This window comes from Apteryx rowi, unplaced genomic scaffold (genome assembly GCF_003343035.1).
Source record: "Apteryx rowi isolate R43461 unplaced genomic scaffold, aptRow1 scaffold_102, whole genome shotgun sequence".
Taxonomy (NCBI): domain Eukaryota; kingdom Metazoa; phylum Chordata; class Aves; order Apterygiformes; family Apterygidae; genus Apteryx; species Apteryx rowi.
The window spans coordinates 51,143-72,543 of NW_020447220.1; the positions used below are offsets into that span (position 1 = coordinate 51,143).

The 21,401-nt window shown below is 46.2% G+C and overlaps 1 protein-coding gene across 2 annotated transcripts in view; it reads right to left on the reverse strand.

The window, feature by feature from the left end:
- Nucleotides 1–9,433: 9,433 nt before the first annotated feature.
- LOC112965726 (gamma-aminobutyric acid receptor subunit beta-4) overlaps nt 9,434–21,401 on the reverse strand; it is a 77,915-nt gene continuing 65,947 nt past the window's right edge. Inside the window, exons 5-9 of one of the 2 annotated variants that reach the window (XM_026065020.1) lie at nt 20,061–20,143; nt 15,235–15,372; nt 13,451–13,603; nt 10,450–10,694; nt 9,434–9,883 (exon numbers count right to left, since the gene is read on the reverse strand). In XM_026065020.1, coding sequence (XP_025920805.1) covers nt 9,506–9,883; nt 10,450–10,694; nt 13,451–13,603; nt 15,235–15,372; nt 20,061–20,143 — 997 coding nt within the window. In that variant the 3' untranslated portion in view covers nt 9,434–9,505. Of the gene's footprint in view, nt 9,884–10,437; nt 10,695–13,450; nt 13,604–15,234; nt 15,373–20,060; nt 20,144–21,401 lie in introns of both variants that reach the window. The other variant, XM_026065009.1, reaches the window with a different exon arrangement.

Genomic DNA, 21,401 nt, shown 5'->3' on the forward strand with positions numbered 1-21,401 from the left:
AGACCCAATATCATGACATGTCAATCCATGGAAGGAAAAATTCCCGCAGACCAAACAATGGTCATGCCACGAGGGTCACATGTATTTTCCAACTGAGGGGATTTTTCTGGCTAACTTTTGAGGTTCTCCTTTATCCACAGTTATTCAATTATCTTCTCCAGCACCAAGCTATGCATCTTTCCAGATATTAGCAACTCTTCCCTGTGACATCCGCTGAGCCTTTCTAGGCGGTCGCTCACTAAAAATCATCCCTTTTGGTCTGCCAAGGGCACCGACCCCAACCCAGTGAAGCTGTCAGGCCCAGGTGGGATTTTCAGCAGATGAGCAGTTATCAGGGCTGCTCTCATGCTCAGTTAGGCATGGGATGGGGTTTTGCTGGGCTGGGGTGCTGTGCAGGTTTAATCTCACCCTACTTCTCTGCTAGTCCCCTCCACTTCTTGCTTCAGTGCAATAGCAACAGGGCAGGAAAGCTCAGGGTAAGCCCCTGCCCCTGGCCAGCCCCTTCCCTCACCACCACCCAGCCTTGGCAGGGCAGTGGTGATGCTTAGGGTTTCCTTCAAGAGGCTTGGGGACACAGCTCCCCACTCTCACTTTTCCAGGAGCTGGTGAGGGCTGGGGGTGGTGGCTGGCTGTGGCTTGGTAGCACAGGCATCTTGAGGTGAAATACCTTCAAGTGCTGACGCAGCGGAGGGGCAACAGCTTGCAGACAGAGGGATGATGCCTGTGGGCTTCTGGCTGCACATCTCCAGCTCCAAACGCATGGGACACAAGACTGGAGAGAGCTCCAAGGGCAGCCTGGAGCCTGCACTATTTCCTATTTTCCTCGTCAAAACATCCAAAGAATATTTTCCTATTCAGAACATCCTTGATGCGCACCCAGGTGCCCCTGCAGCAGGCCATTGGGTGGTCCTGTGGGCCACCACATCTGGAGAAACCAGATTAAGCATGGCCAGCCCTGCCAGCACCAGCTTCCTCACAAGGCGCACCTCCTCTGACATGTCATGACATTGCGTGCTGGGCTGCGGTTGCAGTGAGGAGTTACCCACTCGCCTCTGTGCTCACCGTTTCAGCCCTCCCCACAGGCTCATTAGGAATGGCCATTGCCTTGGCAAGGCTTTGCACCGCCGGCCCCTGCAGCGCTGGGCACAGCCAGGGCACAGCAGTGAGAAAGAAGAGACCAACCCAATGCCCCTACTCTATGGGTAAAAATAAAGAGGATCTGCTCAAGGACTGAGCGGGGTCAGCGAGTCCCTGCTGGTGTGGGGCAGAGCAGCTCAGAGAGGGACGAGGCAAAGACAGTCCCCTTCTCCGCAGAGAAGAGCTGAGATCAGCCACGGAGAGAAATGCCTCTGCTAACCTGAGCCACTGAAAAACAGACATGCCCCTTGTCTCAGTCCCCAAGCAATATCTCCATGACACCAAAGGCAATCGCATTTTCCTTCATTCCTTGCGGACCTGGCTTCTCCCAGCCCGTCGTTCTTCAAACTATTCCCCCCACCTCAGTGGCGCCCAGGCCACTTGTGCAGCTGGGCAGCGTGAGCAGCACGGCAGTGCAGTCAGCAAAGCATGCTGCAGTCAAAGACATGTCTGGGAGCGGGGGAGAAAGTCGGGGAAAAGATCTTCGATCCTCCTGCCCAGACACTCTCTCCACGGATGCCTAGCAAGGTCCCCAGAAGAGACCTGGACCTGGAGTCTGAGTATGGAAATTTACCCTGGAGTTAGCACACATCATTCAGCTGGGATAGCACTGAGAGCTAGGAGGGAGTAGCCTTACAGAAGGCAAAACAATACTGATCTACTCTTTGAAACATACTGGAGGAGAAATCATCACCCTCTTTGTAAAATAATGTTGCTCACCACTGTGCCATCTCATCCTTTCTGGGGGAAAAGTCTGCCAGTATAAATGACAAGCTCAGCCTGTGCAAATTATAAAATGTACATCCCTACAACCATAAATGGATCTACCATCTCTTATCTCCCCACTTTCTCATAAACATATTCAATGTTACTCAGTAAGTTTTTTCTACCTGTGGCATTGGAAAGTTCTGGCTATCTTAGATGGGAGCAGGCAGCCCACAGCAGAATGTTGAGAAGAGGAGGTTTGGAATGGCAGGTCCAGCATCTCTGGGATGGRATGGATGAGGGCATAAGCTTCTTGGAGCAGAGACCACATTTTGTTCCAGGTTTTTCTAGTCTATAACACAACATGGTGCAGAGACTTGTGCTCACACAACTTCTCCTGAAAAACCATTCTTGCCTACCCACCAGTCCTGCCTTGGCTGCTCATCAGTAGAAATCACTGAATCAGGGCGGTGTGGCCTGGACCACTATGGGTGCACTGGAGCTGGAGTGGAAGCTGCAGTGGAGAGAAGCTTTACTGCTGAGAAATGACCATTCCTAAAAGGACTGAGACGTCCCTCCAATCCTGCCTTCCCTGTAAAGTTCTTTTTATCCTCGCTGCAATCAAATGGTACATCCATCAGCCCACCTGCAGAAGCCACACTTCTGCTCCATAGAGACAAGACAGTCCTCTGCTTTTCTAAAGCACTAAACATAAGACAAACAATCCATTTCTTGTATTATTTTTTTACCATTGACACCCGCATCAGTCCAAACGAAGATGGGATTTTAACATAGAGATCCATAGATCTCAGACCAACTACCATCACCCTCCATCTTCAGCATTCCCCTATCACTCATTTCTGCTAACTGGAAGCTGGCATGGAAATCAGGTGTCCCTCAGGCCAGATCCTGTCAGCGCCCTGCACTTGAGCCCACTCATTTGTACTTCTGACCTTAGGCACTCCATAAACCATTGCTGAAGAATTTGTCTCTGCAAGGCCAATGGCCACAAAAACAGACAGGTAAGCTTAATACAAGGTCCCTGCTCTGCATTCTCTCTTCCAAACCCACTCCTTATCATGTCCTCCCAAACTGCCAGCAATCCCAAGCAAAGGTCTACTGAATTGCAAAGGATCTTAAAAAAAATCCTTCCACATGGAGGGCTTCCTTGGTAACTCTTCTGAGAAGCTGGGCATTTCCCAGCACTAGTCACCCTGGAATAAGTCACAAGGCAGAGGGCAGCAGCAGCAGCAACAGCCTTTCAAAGAAAGTTCAGGCTTATACTGCCTTTACTCTATCTGCAGGTTTATGCAAGTGTTTCCTGATGCCACCTTAGTCTCTTCACCACTTTGTCCTCGGATACAGTAAGGGATAGTGCAGAGTGGCTTTCCAGGAAGAGATAACATATTTAAGATATCAGGGTCTAATATACAGTCTCCTCCCATTGGCCTCAAGGATAGAGGGATCAAACAATGAAGCTTCTTGTGTACCATCACTTCTGCCCTCTACTCCCCACCTTTTCTTTACTACACTCAGAGGTGGATCAGGGTGCCAGCCCTAAGGTCACCATCACAGTGGGCTGTGCCTTTGTGCAGGCACATGCACAGGTTTGCTCTCCAACCCCTGTGAGAAAAGTCTGGGGAAATGTGTTATAGTATCAACCTGGAGGACAGTGCTTCTTTATTACACTTGTCACCTTTCAGCTGTTCTTCAGTTTACTTCTGAATGTACAGAACCATTTTTATTTGGTTTACATCAAGACATTAGAAATCAAACATTTTTTTTCAAAAAAGAACAAAAACAAACAAACAAAAAAACAAAAAATAAAACCCAAACCCCAACACTATATACAACTCTTCCTCCCCAGTCTCCACTCCCCTCCCTCCCCCCCCACCCTTCCTCCCTCCCTCCCAGCATCTGCGTTAGGTCCTGCTTCCAACATGTAGGTTTCACATCTCTCGCCCGACCCATGGCCCCAACCCAATTTCCATGCCTACTGTAAAGACATCCCACCCTGCTTGGTAAGCCCAGTCTCATCTCCACAAAAGCATTTGGTAACCCGCATGGCATTTCTTGCCCAGTTGGCTCTGATCTCTGACACCAGGGTAGAGCTCAACCTTTGCTCTAGCTTGGGACGGCTGTGGCTCCACTGCCTATCCCAGCCCAGCTCCTGCAACATTGTCCAGATGCAAATGATTGTCCCTGCTTAAAGGGACTGAGCTCATACTGATGACAGAGCCCTGGCAGTCTTCCCCTACTTTCCTTATTTCCTGACCTCACCATCTCCCAGAGACTGGTCTCTGCCATACAGGTACTGCTGCCATTGCTGGGTTTCCTGGAATGCTGCCTGCAGCTGCACCCAGCCCATTTGGCTCAATGGAAGTTCCCAGTTCTCAGAGCTCTAGTCCCTTCAACCCTATTGCATTGCACATATATTTTCATCACCTCTCTCCTAACTGCCCTGCTTCTGAAGTAACAGCTCTCTCCCACCAACAACCTCTTCCTCATCCTATTTTCTCTTTTAGGATTTCAGTGACCACTTTCCCTAAAGCCACTGTCCTTTGGTCTGCAGCTCCAGAGGTTTCTTTTGCGCCTGACAACAGCTCAGAGATTTAAAAACCCTTCCTCCTCACCACAAAAAGAAATACAAAACCAATGCAACCCCCCACCCCTTATCTCCTCCTGCCAGGGCCTCTGGAGCAGATCTGGTCAAACAGACCAGCCCAATCAGTTCCCTGCATGGCTCTGTTTCTGGGAAGTGGATGTGCTGTCCATTGGACAGAGGAAGYGCCAAGCCTTGGCAGGTTCTCTACTTATTTGCAAGACATAAGCTGCTGGTGTGGTGTCAGATGTGCATGCAAGAAAGCTGGATGCCAGTTAAGACCTACAGTCCTGTTTGTTTCATGCACTGTGAACTTATCCTATATACACTACGGGCTGGTTTATGCTTGAAGACATGAATATAAAGGTATACATTTTCCTTTTATGTTAGTAACCAAAGCTTTACTTTCACCCATGGAATAGCAGGGGTTTGCTACCAGGACTCTTATTTTCCTCTTTTGATCTCTCATTCTCTCTTCAGTTCTTAATACTCAAGGTGAAGGGGGGATAGGAGGGGGACAGGTACGATTAAAGTCCCAAGGTCCTAGTTCCTAAAGGTCCCTGAGTGACAGCAATATACAGTATAAGAAAATGAAGCAATAGGGTTGTGTTGGCCATTTATTTATCCTGAGAGAGATTTCAATTCTATTYCTCTTTTTCCTTCTGCTCCACATTCCTCTCTTAGGCTGTTATGCATGGGAAAATTGGAAAACGTTCTCCCCCAGCCCTGCTCCCTCAGGCAACCTGGAGCTTCCATCATGCTCATGTTACAGTCTTTGCCAAAAGAATGACCCAACAAGCAGCAATCCTGCCCCAAGCTGCAAAGAAACCAGGCTGCATTCAGAAGCAGCTTTGCTCCAGCACCACAGGCAAAAGTCAGCAGCTCTGCTGTGGAGAAGCACTCCTTCCTCCCTCTTTCCCCACTACTCTCTGTCTGCCAAGGCRGACAGCAGCTAGCACGCAAGCTGCAACATGGAAAGCCACTCCACCTTTCCAATAATACAAGCTTTGTACCCACGGTATTAGAGAGTCATGACTTTCCTTTCCCTATGTTTATGATGGCTTGGAACCTGTAAGCCTTGAGTTTGATTAAAGCTCCTACTTTTCTCCAGTATTTTCTTTCCGGATCACTGGACCCCAAAATGACACACTGCTTTGTTGTCTCTCTTAGGGGTGGACACAGGCTGTGATGGAGGGGGAAAATGGAGGTGCCACCTTAGTTCTGGAGGAGGGCATTTCTAAAGGCCTTCAGCAATTCTTCCCTCACCCCCATACAAAGACACATTTTCTATTACTCAGCCAACTTACAGGACTCAGTTGTTCTCCAGCATTCTGCCCTGTCACCAAAAATTATAAGGCAGTCCTTGAACTGTGAAAAGTCCTGACCACGCACTCTTTGGCAAAGATTATTGTGTAGGACCAAATAGTCCAGATGCTTGGATATACTAAGACTGACCCTATGAAATAAGCCTGACCTGGTAATGACAGGTCAGAAACATTCAAAGAGAGAAACTAGGACAACTCCTGATAAGAAAGAGAACCCAGTCAACAGAGAACCTGGGCAATAACAAAGGAGCCTGGCTCCAAATTGAACAAGCGAAGTAACCAGCAGAGCAATGCTTTTTCCCTGGAAAGCTTTAGGATTGTCGCTATGAAATTCTGGGCTCAGTCTCCAATTGGAGCCTTGAGTAGTAAATGCAGGACCTCTGTGTCTGATCTCCAGCTGCTGGAGGCCCCAGGTTGTACCTACAGGGCCTGTACTGGGTCAGTTAGTGGCTGGCAGGAGGCCCCTCCGTATGGGCTCAGTGCCCAAACAAAACGCTTAGGCAGGCTGTGCATCATCTGTGTGCCTCTGCCACTGCTAGTCATTGGGACCGTCTGAGAGAGCTCTCAGGCACCTAACTCCTATCACAGATGCATCAGGCTTTTAACAAATCTACTAAATTACTGGAGTTCCTGAGTCATCTCCCTCAGTTTCGTCACTACTTTCCATGTGGTCATTTGTTCTCTCTCCAGTCTTAAGAGGTTTCTTATAACCACCTTCCTTTTTTTCCCTTCTATTTTTCTGACCAACCTTTACAATGTAATCATATTTATAAAGGGTAAGTGTTTAGATATTTTTATTCATGATCAAAGAGCTGGTTAGACTCCCCTTAAAAACTGAATCTGCCAATAGGCAGCCTCCATCTGGGAACTGCAGCCAACCAACATGCATATTTCCATCTACATCATACTGCTGATGTCATAAAATGCAACTTATGACTTCCATTAAAACTTTTAAAGACCATTTCCAAATCAAATCCCAGTAGAAAGCATGACTTTCTTCTTTTGGCCAACCTTTAAACTTTCTGTGCATCAGGTAGACAAAGCTACCCAGTCCAGCACTAGTCCTACAATCAAGCCTGCATTCACTCCTCAGACTCTTATTCCTATCAAGTCCCATCTAGACCATAAACTGTAACAACATTGGGAAAACCCATTCACAACAGCATCTCTCTTGAATGTGAAAACCAGCAAGAGACTGTCCTGCAGGGCAGCTGGGAATCTAAGTCTGATTTAACAATTGTGCTAAAACCTTGGTGAGTCCAGGGAGGCCTGGACTGAATGTGTGCATGTACGTACATGAGAGGGAGACAGACTGGGAATAACTGAGAAGGATGGATCCTCTACTTTTATGCTTAGGGATTCTATTAGTAGAAAATGCATAAGACACATTACTGATATAAAAATAACAATACTTATTACTCTGATGGGCCCTGATCCCGCTTTAGCCAAGTCAAGGCAAAACTTCCCATAACTTCAGTGTTGCTAKGTCAGGCCTATAGTGATTCACATTTTCATTGCACTGTATAGACATAAATTAGTAAATGATGTGCATTAGATGCATCTATCATCTGAAAAACAGGAGTTTCCCTGGTCTCAGAGGATCTCTCTGCTTTCCCAAGAAATGGGAACCAAGGAGAAAGGAAGAGAATGCTACAGGAAAAATAAAGGGATGTTTGGATTCAAGGCAGTGGGGGGGGGGGCATGTAAAAGCCTCAATTAGGCAAGAACAAAGTTCTCATCATTACTCCAGGAATGGCAGATTGATCCTAGGGTTAAAGTTTTGCACTTGTGAAATTATTATTTTCATGGCTTTTATAAACATTATAAGGGAAATTATCATTCATCAGTGATTGCCAAAGTGGCCAGTAATTCAGTGATTTCCTGAAAGTCTCTGGCTCCTTTGGAAAATGTTGACCTTGCAATCCAAGGCCAAGTTACCCTTCTGTACCCTTTATAACAAGTGCCTGTGAATGGAAGCTACTATAAACTTAGGGACTTCCACAAGCACCAACAAGCTCAGCATTTTCATTGCAACCTTCACCCTGCCCAGTCTTTGAGGACCATCCTTTTCCAGAGGGATGATGCTCCATGGAACTCTACTGTACCCTTAGTTATGTCTTCGACAAGGGACATGGTGTGCTCTTCTCTACACTCTACATGTATTAATGGATATACAACAAGACCTGATAGAAGCAGTCTGCATCAGAGGGTGCCAGCCCTCCACTTGCTTCTGAAGTTCTTAGGAAAGGGGATAGTTATCATTTCCAGATTTTTTCATCCTGAAGCACAACAAATTTAAATGACCTCCATCCTTCCCTGGGCCTTGCAGTTGGCTAGAGTCATTCAGTGGGCTGGAGTGTGAAGTCCCTTGTCTGGCTATGTGCACACAGAGCAGATAGAGAGGGAAACGGTTGAGTTTTCAGAGTTCTCTAACTGCTTTTCTCCCAAAACTCAGCATGTAAGATGCAGGGTGGGAAAGATTAGGAACAAACCCTCCTTTCAGGACTGGATCAGCTTAGTCTACCTGGGATCAGATGCCAGCTGGGGACACTGGCACTGTCCCATGGCTGATACCCAAACCTCTCCCTCTCCTCAGCAAATATATATTTGCATGATCTACAGTCCCCAGCTCTGTGACTCTGATATAGGCTGGGACTCCAATCTCCAACCTCTCAAAGTTGCAATGAGCAAACAAAACCCTGCTATTCCCCCAAAACACTGCCGGTTAAATGTCATCTGTGTTCTCTTTCTACAAAAGACATTACAAAACCCCCCTCCCCTGCTCCCCACCCCAGAAAACATGCTTGCACACACGCATCCATATCTGCATACATACACACACAGATGCGCTGCATACACACACACATTCACACAGGAAAAACAGCTTGCAAACTCCTGAAGGTGGAAAAAGGCAACTTGCAAATGTGCCTTTGTTTTTGATAAGCTCCCTCCTCCCACCCCCCTCCCATATGCCCACATTGCCCCTTCCCTCCCAAATAATTGCCCTGTCCTCCCCCCTTCCCAGATCTTCCAAAATAAATATTCTTTTTATTTGTTGGTTTAAAAGATTCTTTTAGGCTTGTAAGCAAGAGAGAGGGAGAGAGAAAAGGAAAAGAGAAATCTTGTAGCATGAGAATGAAACCCCACCATCTCATGAATCCATGAAGGAATAAACATGAAGGGGTTAAGAGCAGAGATAGAAGAAAGATTAAAAAAATATAATAATACTGAGAAGAGAAAGATGAAATTTGGTAGTGAAATGGAAGTGAGGATAGCGCATTAGTGAGCACAGCCAAAGATAACCTACCCCCCCACACACCAGTTTTTGACTCAATTTCTTTAAATCTCCCCCCCTTTTTATAAACTTTTCTTTTTTGTTGTTTTTTTGTTTTTGTTTTTTGTTTTTGCTTTTTTTCCTTTCTTTTTTGTTTTTTGTTTTTTTTGTTTTTTTTTACAATGGTTTAAGTCCATCGGCAGGAAACCAAAATTGAGACAAACACATCCCTCCCTGAAACCAAAATCCCTCCCTTACACCCTTCTCTCCCTTATCCCCCCCTCACACTCCGCGGTTCTACATGTGCTGAAAAGAGAAGAGTAAGCTTAGAATAAATCTAATGAATCAAAGGAATAAATGGTAATGATAGTAAAGAGTAAAACCCAAACCCAAAAGACCACAACACTCCTGTGTTGTCATTGTCTGAGTGTCTGTCCCTAACTCTCTTGGAGGCTGCAGGCATCAATTTACATAGTACAACCAGTAAACAAGGTTGAAGAATCCAAAGGTGATTGGAAAAATGATTCGTGACCACTTGTCAATGGTGCTGACATCTGTCAGGTCTGGGATTTTGAGCTTCAGCTTAGATGACCGTCGGCGGAGACGGCAGTTGGCACGGTTGCGGGCCGCGGCGTGGTGGGTCAGTGGGACATGGCGGTCTAGGGTTGGGTGGTGACCAAATCCATCCCGAGAGGCCAGCTGCTTGCGGAACTGGATTCCTGAGCCTTCGAAGGACATGACAGAGTTTCGAGAGTCGCCAACGCTGCTCATCATGTCTGTGGCCAGCAGCTCATTGTTCATCTCCAGAGTGCTGAGGAGGATGTTACCATAAGGGTCAACCTAGAACAGGGGAGACAGAGAGAAAGGTAGCAAGGAAGTTCTGTGCATGGTGCACAYATGGCCATGCCATCAGACTAAAAGGGATGATTTTGAACTGTTTTTGGTGCAATGATGCCACTGGTTAGGTTATTTGTGGGCACTGCACCTGGACTTCCACCTCTGAAAAGGTTGTCCACTAATGCTGGAACTGAAAGACCAGTTACCTGCACTTGCAGCAAACTTGTGAGTTGGATAATGTGATTCTGCCAACAGAGTAGGACCAAAAGCCACAGCGGTACTTTTGGGTACACCTTCCTCTTGCAAGAGGACAGTCTTGATGAGACTGGGTTCAGGATGATGACCAAATGATAGAGGACAAAAAATTCCTGGTAATCACTGGAAAGAGGTCTTTCTAGGCATTTGCCTGCAAAGTTCAGAAGACCTATGTATACCAGACAAGGGAACTGGAGTTCATCTCTGGTGATGAGGAGAAAGGCTGCTCCACAGCTCACCCAGGGTTGAATGAACAGTGGAGAGTCTGAATTCTCCTGCCACAATGAAAGAAGGAGACAAACCTGCTCTCTCACCCTCTTCTCCTCATAACGGTGGCGCTCATTGTTGGCCTTGCTGATCCGTTCACTCTGTTTCTTCTGCTGCCGGGGGCCTCGCCCGAAGAATATGTAGTTGACAAATGCATACTCCAGGAGTGCCAGGAACACGAAGACAAAGCAGCCCATGAGATAAACATCAATAGCCTTGACGTAAGGGATCTTGGGGAGGGTCTCCCGCAGATGGGTGTTGATGGTAGTCATTGTAAGTACCGTGGTGACCCCTGCAAGGAGAGGGCAGGCGCTCTGTTACCAAGGTTGGGGAGGGGGGGTCCTGAAATGGCACTCTCAGCTTCCCCATCCCTCCTCCCAGCCAGGCTGAACATCACGAGCGATGGGAGCAGCACAACTGGGAAGAAAACTGTAGTTATTCTAAGCCCAGATGTCCACTATAAATCACTGCAGAAAATAAACCAGCTGTCAACAGTGGGAGAAAATGTCCAAGCTGAATATCATCAGGATGATGGGGATCAACCTCCCACCATTCTCTAAGTCCTCCTTAACCCTTCTTCTTTCTCTCAGTGAGCCAGGGAGCATTCAGTTTTGCTCTCAGTCTTTTAACCTCTTCTCCCTTTCTTCCACTTTATGAATTCATCAGGCTTCCCTAGGCACTACTGAATGGCTCAGTACCCTTGGCATGAATTTATAATCTGCTTTTGTCTTTCCAGTGCCATGAATATGAGAAAGAGAGAAGAGATTCCCTCTTCACGGCTTTCTCTTCTTTTGCCTGCCTCATAGCCTTCCATCTCTATCCTTGACCATATCAATTCCCACATTCCTTTCATCAGCTTTACCACGCTCTGCTTCAGCTATCTTTACACACGCCTCACATGGCTCTCATTCTCTCCTTTGCAGGTCTGCATCTTGAAACAAACATCTCTTGGTCTCATTGACCACCTTATTTTTTTTCACCTTCTTGGTCTCCAAGAGCATGATGCACCATAGTTATTCTCATGGCCTTCATTCCTCTTCTTGGGCTTCTTCTCAACCTCTCCCTTTCTCTGGTCTCAGGACGGCCCCAAATCTGTCTCTTCTAGTCTTCTGCAAGCTCTGAAAGGATGGCAATGGGTCTTCATGCTTCTTTTGGGGCAGTTGCTGTACCTCTTCAACCTAGTCTTCTCTTCTCTTCTCTCTTTTCTACCTCAGCTGTCCTGCTTTTCTTACTACCTTAATGATCCCCTTTTCTTCTAGTGTCTCTTCTCCTCATCTCCCTGTTGGCAGTTCTTCAGATCATATCATTTGCCTCCAGCTCCCTCAATCGCCATGACTTCATTTGTTCTCCTGGTTTCAGCTCCCACCTCTACAGTGATAGCTCCTAAGTATCTCTCTGCACATCCTGTTTCCCCCTCACCCCTACCATGTATTTACTGTCATTCCTGATAAAAGACTGAAAGAACTGAGAGTTTTCAGTTCAAACAAGAGTAGAGAGAAGGGAGATATGGCAACAGTTTTTAAATATCCAGAAATTTGGTACAAAGAAAGGGGGAATAACCTGTTCTCCATGTCAACTAAGAATAGGACAAAAAGTTCAGTGGTTTAAACTGTAAGGGAGACCTAGAACAGAGATAAATAAGAGCTTTCTAACAGTATGAGCAAGTAAAAGTGCCCAGAGGAGGCTGTTGAGTCTCGTTCTTTGGAGCTTTTTAAGGACAAGTTAGATAGAGAGCTGTCAGGAATGGCTCAGGGAGAGCTGTTTCAGTCCTGATCTTCTACAGTGTTTTTCTTCTGTCTTCTCCTGTGAATCCAGATGTCAGCAGAAATTCAACAGCTGTGCATCTCATCTCCACCCTTCTGTCTGTACTGTCACTGTGCCAGCAATGTCTGCCATGGTCTTTCTTTCTCCCCTCACTGGTAACACTAGCGCCAGTGCGACTTACCTTTATAATTTGCAATGTTCTTGTTGGCCCCTCCCTGTCTCTCTGCTCCAGCCTCTGCAAATGACCACATTCAAATCCTTTCCCTTACCCACCTTTGTACAAACCACCCTTCCTCTGACTCTATCAAAACCTCTGTCTTCTCCTAGAGCTGATTTAAATCCGCAGACCTTCTCTGTAAGACCCAGCCTCCACCTTTGCTCCATTGCCTTTTTGAGTCTTTTCCCACTCACAGCTGAAATCCTTATCCCTCCTCCTTTGCCTCTTCTATTCCTCTGAACTTTCTGTAATGTTGCACAGCCTCATTCTTATATGCCAGTCATCCACCCTTTCTACTGTTCCTTCTTCAAAATTCTCATCTGCAATCCACCCCCACTTCCCTTCTGTTGCTTAAAAGACCTCGTTTTTTCTTCATATAGGAAAACATCCCTATTTAGAGGAGCATGTGTTTAAGAAGAAATTGGACCTTAACTACTGTCCCACATTTGCCTTGATAATGAAGGTCTTCAGATGCAAAAAGTGTCTGTATGGGGCATGAAATATCATGAGAATGTGTAATGCCATTTCAATTATTTTTATCATCTTTCAGCCATTCATTCACCGTCCTTACTGCTCTTTGTCCACCCATTCTCTGAATTTATCATCCAACTAACATACTACCAGCATACCTGTTGATTAAGAGGTGCCCAGACTTTTTTCTTAAGAAAACAGGTACAAACCAGAGTGAGAAAACTAGTGTGCTCACGGCATGTCACAGTATTATATGTCTGAGAAGATGTGACCATTTATGTCTTTGTTAGAGAGTCTAAACTTGTATCCACAGAAATTTACAGTGCAGTTTTTACTGATTCCAGTAATATGGGCTAAAGCTTTGGAGGTACTGACTTTTCTAACAAAGAAGTGTCTCTGCAGGCAGAATATTCCCAGATTTGATCTCAGAAGAAATGTCCTTCCTTTGGGAAGGAATGTCTGACAGAACTATCTGATTCACTGCTACCTCATCCAAAAAAAAAAAAAAAAGGATATTTTCTTTCCCAGAGCCGTTCTGTTCTAGCTGACTTCTCTCAGAAAACACTTTCTTCAATGTATAATGAAAAGGTACCTACCCAGCGCCACTCGTGCAGCAGAAGCATCGTAATTGATCCAGAAGGAGACCCAGGACAGGATAGTGATGAGGATGGATGGCATGTAAGTCTGGAGGATGAAGTAACCAATGTTCCTCTTAATCCGGAAACTCAAGGATAAGCGGAGATATGAACCTGTCAATGAGATATTAAAGGGAGATGTTGTCTGAGAGGAGGGCAAGGCTGTATTTATGGTAAGAGTCCAGGTTAGAAATTGAAATTTCATTTGGAAAATGTGCTCAAGAGTCAGTGATAGTGAGGAATCTCTCTTCTTTCCTTCCTTTGATTTTGCAGACTCATCAGCTTTAGGGAGAGGCTCTTTAGAGTCTGCTCAATTCGCTCAGAATATTAAGAAGAAAATAAATTCTACCTAAGTAATATTATTATGTCAGACACCATGGGAGAATGTCCGTTCAGTACTCAGATGAAACTGCCATTATGCTACATGCCAATAAGACAGTCTTACATGGGAGACTTTAACCCTATATCTGGATGCAGTGAGATGATTTTCCATTGTTTCATGTGCTAGCTTTTCCTCCGAACAGCAATGAAGATCTGAATCACATATTTCCCATGCTGTTCTAAAAACAGGTTATAGCCAGACTGGGCAAATTCATATGCAAATGGAGCACTTCAAGTTAATCTGCAGGTCTTTTTTTTTTCAAGTTCTTGCAATTTCCTCCTAAACTTTTAGCAAACCTAATGGAGGATAGTAACAACAATAAGTATTTTTACAGCCCTTTCACTGGAGCAAGGTCATTTTAACAGAAACAAACATCACCTCTCTCTTTTCTGTGAAACAGAGTCCAAGCCTTTCCTCCTTCCCACCTTTGTCCCTTCAGCAACATAGCAGGCTGCCCTGAGTATGAGTTTAACTGCTGGTTGGTGGTTAAACTAATAAGAGAACAACAGTCTTTAATGGTCAAAGTAGACTGGGAAGAAATGAGGTTAGGTCCTCTCCCCATTATTTACCTTCTGCATAACTTGAACAAGGTACTTCACCTGTTCATCTTTGTAGGTCTTAGCTATTTAGACTGCAAGCTGCTGTGGGGGCCAGGACTGCCTCTCATTGTGGATCTCCAGAACACCAAGTACAATGGACCCTTCTCCTGGCATGCCCCGCAGGCACTATTGTAACAACAGCACCATCTGCCACTGTCACTGATAGACTTTGGCAGTGATTTCATGGCATTTGGAAAATCATCCTATCTCGCAGGTGTGTAGCACACTGCTTTGGCAGTGAACTGCATGCCAGATCAAAGCAAAGACAGTAACCAAAATCCAAGCCCCTCCAACTATTCAACTGGCAGTATTTCAACCATCCAGGGTATTTTCTCCAGGCCTTTTGACTGTGGTGTGCAGATGGGTTTCTGTCATTCCATAGACCGCTTGCTTTTTAACAGAAATATACTTCTGCTTACTGTTACACCTACCTTGGCTACAAGAACCAGTTGCAAATCACATAAAAATAACACAAAGGCTGAGAACCTTCTGATGAGGTTCTGTTTTGAGCTCAGCTGGTATTTTGCCTAAGAAATGAAAATAACTGCAGGAAAAAAAACCCATCATCCTATAACTCTCTGAAGATAGGCAGTTAAAAAAGGCAAATTTGGCAGGCACAGAAGACACCTCTTTTCCAAAGGAGCAGGATAACAGTTGATGACCTTAAATTAGTGCTTCAGTATCTAAATTAGAGGAGCAAGCAGATTGACTTTGATCAGCACAGGGTTTACATGTTCCATTGCATCCTTTGGGCAGAGACTCACCTGTGGTGAAGACCACTTCCCTGCTGACCAGCCTCTGCTCAATTATGGTGAACTGGGGCAGTTCTAGCACCTCCATCCCCGTGACAGCAGAATCGTTTCCTTGCCAGAAGAACACAATGTCATCAACTGTATAACCATCTGCAGAAAAGCACAAAGAGAGAACTAAGCTGACAAGCTGAAGCAAATGGCATCCCCATTTTTATTCAGTGATCTGAAAGAGGATCCAAAGGAAAGCCCATGCCACCAGATAGCAAGCATAGCCCCTCTCCTGCTGATACTTTGGTTCATCAGCTGAGCTTGGCAGTACGGTCCCCAAGAGAAGAGAAAAAAATGGTCAGAACTCCTACTTTCGGCTAGAATTCAGGAGAAAAAATTGGGAAATGGTCCATCAGCTTTTGACTTGTGCTAGATAATCTTCACGGCTGACATGACAGGGACTTGTGCATCACAAACCTCTGTCAAATGCACCAGCCCAGCATTTTCCTTTTTAAAAACTGCCTCCTTTTACCAGAAGGGGGAGATCACACAATACTTTTTGATGTGGACTCGGTAAACAGTGCCTCTAAGTATTAAAAATTCCCAGAGAGAAAAACATTTACAACAGCAGTGAAAAAAGAAATCTGAGCATTGGAGCATCACCCTCTTCTAAACACTCTCAGTCAAAATTTGGAGCTGGGAAGTGGACAGAGTCTCTGAGATAGGTAGCCGCTTTTAGTAAGTGCCAGCTGAAAAGAGCATTAATTGGAGAAAAAAGCAGGGGGAGTCAGGCTGGCAACAAATGCTTATCTCTTTCATTTCAGGGTAATGAATTCATTCAGAGGTTAACTACACGAAGGGTACAGCCTCTTACTTTAACCCCAAACCATCCCTGCCAGGTAACAAGGGCTAAGCAGGCTGGAAGTGCTGAGGAGCCCAAATACACAGTCCCAGGAGCAGGGCTCAGAAACTCTCCAGTTGGCTCTGGCCTCAGCAGGAGTGAGGCCCATGGCAGCAAATCATGCAGCTCTGCTCTCATTACTGTGATGATCACAGCCCTGCCTGGGTCCCTGAGGACAAAGATTCATCTCCACTTGAAAATTAACACAGGTTCTGGCAAGGTAGGTTTTGAAGCACCATGGCTGTTTCTGGACAAATCCAGGGACAGCCTTTTATTCCAAGCAGTGTGCCAGCATGCAGAGCTGAATGGGAGCACCTCTATGCATACACAGCACTAAAATGAGGAATGCACAGGCTTTGGTACCTCACTGTGAAAGGTTTCATTTAGAGTGTGAACTTTACCTATGCCCAGAGACAGCTTTTATTCACAGTCAGCACAGCAGCCTGCCTAGTCCATAAGCCCTTGAAGCAGAGACGCAGTTGGCTAGCAATCCCTGGCAAGGCTTTTTGCAGGCTAACATCCACTACGGAGAGTTGCCACCAAAACCAACACCAGTTTATTAGTGAGGCTGGTGGAACAAAGAGCTGTTCAACGTACCATGGAGGAGGAATTCCTCTCCCTAGACTCAAAGGCACAAGGTTCCCCTGGATCAGAGCTGAACTTTTCAGAATGGTGCCACACTGCAGCTTCCTAGTGGATAGAGTCCTGAGCTACCGGTCTGATCTCAGAGCTGAGCCTGCTTTGAGCAGGGGCCTGGATGAGAGACATCCTGAGGTCCCTTCCAAACTGAAATTATCCTGTGACTCTAGTCTCCAAACCTACATTCTGCCTGCACTCTCAGTCATTACTGCACTTATTCACAGGTGCTAAAAAATAATAACAATCCTCCAAATGCTAAGCCAGATCTGCTCCTGGTGTAGCTCAGCTAAACCAGGCCTCCACCTCCTCCCCACTACTGCCTGCTTCTGCTCCCACTGCCAGTAAATGGTAAAACACCCACAGGCGTAAGTCCACAAAGATTCAGAGTTTCAGGCCAGGAAGGACCTGGACCAGGAAGGTCATCTCATCTGTTGCAAGCACTGGGGTGTCACACGCTGTCGGACTGCCTCAATTACCCCAGTTTTGTGCACAGGAACTGATATTTGTGTCTGGCTGAAGTATCTCTCCAAAAGCAAAATATTGAGACCAAGGGTGGAAAGCATCAAGAAGCCATGGAGCCCCCCAGTCCCCCTGGTGGTTGATTCCAGTGGCTTAAACACTTGTAGCTAAAAATGCCGTGTGCAATTTTATATTTGAATTTATCTGGCTCAGACTTTCAGACACTGGTGGCTATTCTGAATTTTTCTGTTAGGTTACTAAGCCCTTTCCACCCAGCATTCACCCTCTGCAGAGGTGCATGCAGCCTGTAAACAAGTCACCTCTCCATCTCCTTTTCAGTAAACAAACCAGATTGAGCTATTTAGGTTTCCTACTGCAAAACATCTGCTCTAGCCTTTGAACCACTTTTCAGCATCTTTTCTCAACCTCTTCTGACTTCTCAACTTCCTTTCTAAATTATGGAAACCAGAATTAGACATGGCCCCTTTCCTAGTCTCACCAGCGACATACACAGAGGCCAATCGATTCCCTGCTCTGACTCACTGCTCCCCTGGCTTACATAACCAAGGCTCACTCCAGCCTTTTTTGTCAGAGCCCTGCTATGAAACCTCCAGCAGTGGTACTCAGCCACTGCGATTCCTTGATCTTTTTCCCTGGTGGATACTCCTCCGGATACAGTCCCTCAGTCTGTCAGTCTGGCCTGTGTTCCCACACCCAGACACAGGGCTCTGCATTTAGCTGTATTCAAATGTATTCTGGATGCATTCAAATTTGGATGTATTCAAATGTGCAGCGAGCAAGCCACGCAGACTGCTATCTTCATCATCCACAAATTTAACAGCAGTGACTTTAAATTTACTTCCTGATCAGCAATGAAAATGTCAAATTACAGTAACTAATTTTAGATCTCTCAGTTAACTAGTTCCTATTCCGTATATTCTATGACCTGCTGATATCAGGTACCAATCTGGTTTTCTGATCATAGCATTATGCAATATGAAATCAAACATGTTTTTCAGGAAACCATTTTTTAAAGTGATTCTAAAGGGAAAGGTTGTTCATTCTAAAAATAAATACTTCACTTTGATTTCCAGCTTTTTAAAGAGAACCAAATTTCCATTTTACTTTTAAAAAGTAAAAGAACGTTCAAAAAGACAAGTCATTTCAAATATAAATACCATAAAGTATTGATATAACATTTTAAAATGTCAGATTAACAGCCTGTTTGTTGCCTACCTCGTCACATTTTTCTGTCTGATCAACAGATCATTGATAGATAAACCTACATTGGCAATGTAGGTTTATCTCCTGGATATACTCTCCTGTGATCCCCTTTTAGCATCATTCACGTCACCTGGCTGTACCGTTGGCCACTGTACCTTTTGCCACAGGCATTTTACAGATTTTGGGGCCAGGGAGAAAAAGGGAAGGTACCAGTGCCAAAGGTAGTGATGGGACGAGGCAGGACACCCAAAACATCCAGAGAGATGAACCACACAGCTCAGGGAGGATTGCCATGCTGCCCTAGGAAGGCCAACTAACTCAGGTYTCTGCTGTTTTGTGAGGGGGGATGGGGTGAGCCAGGCCAATTTGCACAAAAACAGGTCCCACAGCCACATGGGAGCCCTCCGCATTCGCCACTAGCTGCTGTGGAGAAGGAGACTCCTGCCACCCACTGCTGCTTTACAAATCCATCACACCAACACCATTAAAGGGTTATTTTGGTGGATTTTTTTTTCTTTTTTTAAGCAAGCCATGAACAGGACTATTGTTCCAAAGCTGCGTGGACRTGGAAACAAACAAAATGGAGCCCTGTGGATTCAAATGTGCCAAGTGTGTAAGAGGCAAAAGCTTTGAGGAAATAAATGTTGAATCTCTTCATCTCTGCATGGATCTTAGAAATATTGTAAGGAAACATAGCTTCAACTAACAAATTGGCTTGACATGTCCCATTAAGAACAAAATCACAACATGGGGAACTGTGGGTAATTCTCTGCCTTCTGTTTTCTTGGTTGTACGGTAAACTATTCTCAAAATACTAAAAAGTGCCAGAAATGACATRTCATTAGTGCCTCCAGCAAGACCTAATTTACATTCCATTACCCACCACGCCAAGTGCTGCAATCGCTGCGCATCCTAAGCAACCCAAAACACGAGCGGGAGCTGGGGCTCCCAGACACAGTCAGGGCTGTGAAGGCAACACAGAGCTTTCTGACTACAGATGCTGTGGGACCTCTTTTATGAAAAAAGCAATTCTCTGATAATCACCACTGAAGCTGCATCATCATTACTGTGAGATCTGCTGTTTTGGACCGCTCCTGTGGGGATACTGCGATGCATTTTTATGAGGGAGAGCTGGACTTCCTTCACCACTGTGGTCTGGAAAGGCTTTTTATAGGAGTCAAAGAAAAATTCACGCGGGAAGGGACCTCAGGAGGTCTCTAGGCCCACCTTCTGCTCAGAGCAGGGTCAGCCATGAGGTCAGGCCAGGTTACCCAGGGCYTCCTCAGCGTCAACAGAGGCTCCTACAGCCCTCTTGAGAACAAGGAGGATTTTAATGCCCAACCCACCGCTGGAGCTCAGTTCTCCTTGGCTTTTCACCCGCAAGGCTCCCTCAAGGGGGAGCTTGGACAAGGGGGCCTGGGTCCCACCCGCAGCCCCTGGAGTGCAGGTCTCCAACCGCTCTCAGCTGGGATCCACGGGGCTTGGCGCGTGTCCTCGGGGACAGGTGGCCTGTAACGCCCCCGGGGAGGGAACCCCTGGGCAGGCAGCCCCGGCTGAGGGGTGTTTGCACATGGCACTGCATGGCCATCATGGGGTGGTGCAGGAGGAGGGCGCAAAGCATACGCACAGCTCTCAATTTCCAGCGTGCAGTTCTGTTGGTCCAGGGGGTACCTCCTCAGATCCATCATGCAAGCGGCTGTGGTGGTGATTCTGAAAGGGGAAAAATACATATATATTAAAAAAATAAAATAAAAAAAAAAAAGGAGGGACGAAAGGCAGACGTGAAAGGCAGCATTTGGGGCTGCTGTTTCCCTGGTAACCAGGGAGAGCTGTGGTGGGAGGGAGGGAGGTGTGTGGGGTGGGGGGCTGGATGCGGCTCACCCTCAACTGCATAGCTTAAATCTTTCGTGACTCACGTCAGCAAGGCAGAATCTTTATTAACAAGGTGGGGAGGTATTTGTGTTCCTCCTCTGTCTATCCATGAGGGAGACAAAGAAACTGGGAGTAGGCAGGGCTATGGACAGGGGAGAAGAGGAGAGATGTTTCTATTTGTAAAAGAGAGACAGAGGACACATGTCTACAAAACAAAAAATGTGTTGATTAAATTGCTCTGCAGTGAGGTATGCAGAGGAATAATTTATCATGATATCTCCCCCCTTTCCTCCCCAGTTGCCCTGATAACCCAAAGCCAGCCCCCCATCCATACCCTCCCCCCCCAATTACATCCACCTTGCAATCACCGAATGTGGATACCTGGAGCCACCAATGTGGCCCTCCCTTCCCAGTGAAGTGCATCGCTCCTGCTCCGTCAACTCCTGGCTCTGTTAACAGATTCGCTCTTGTGCAAGTGATTTCACGTTCAAGATTTGCCTAAGTTGGGAGGGGTGCACTCCCTTCCCCCCTCCTCCCCAAAATACACAGAGATTGAGAAGGGAGTCCATGCTGCTTTGGGGGTGGACATGAGAGCGCACGGGGAGGGCAGAGCCGTGTGGTGCCCACAGCATGGTTTTGCACGGAGCGTACAAAATCAGTGCAAAAATTTTGCGTGTGCCAATGGCCGCACCAGCAAGGAGAATTCACACAAGCAYGTTACGCATTGCACACGAAGCAGCATTGTTCTCCAGGCTGGGGTGTTTTTTTGGAGGGGGTTAGATAGGGAATGTGGGTGCGAAGCAGCAATGGAGCGAATCAATAGTTAACTTACCAGCTTGGCCATGCTGCCCTAGAGTTAACAGGCTGCCCCTATTTCTCAAATATACTGCTCCCCTCACCCTTTAATGCAGTCTTCTTCCTGTGCAATGTGTGTGTGTAGCGCTGAAGAGGGGGGAGAGACTGGTGCATTCACCCCCCCTCTTTTTTCAATTAACCATCTGGAAGGCATTAATCAAGCTACACATTTTTTACTATGTAGGCATAACCAGTGAACTGTTAACGAGAAAGCTTTGTTATTTTCTGAGCCCTGTGGCCG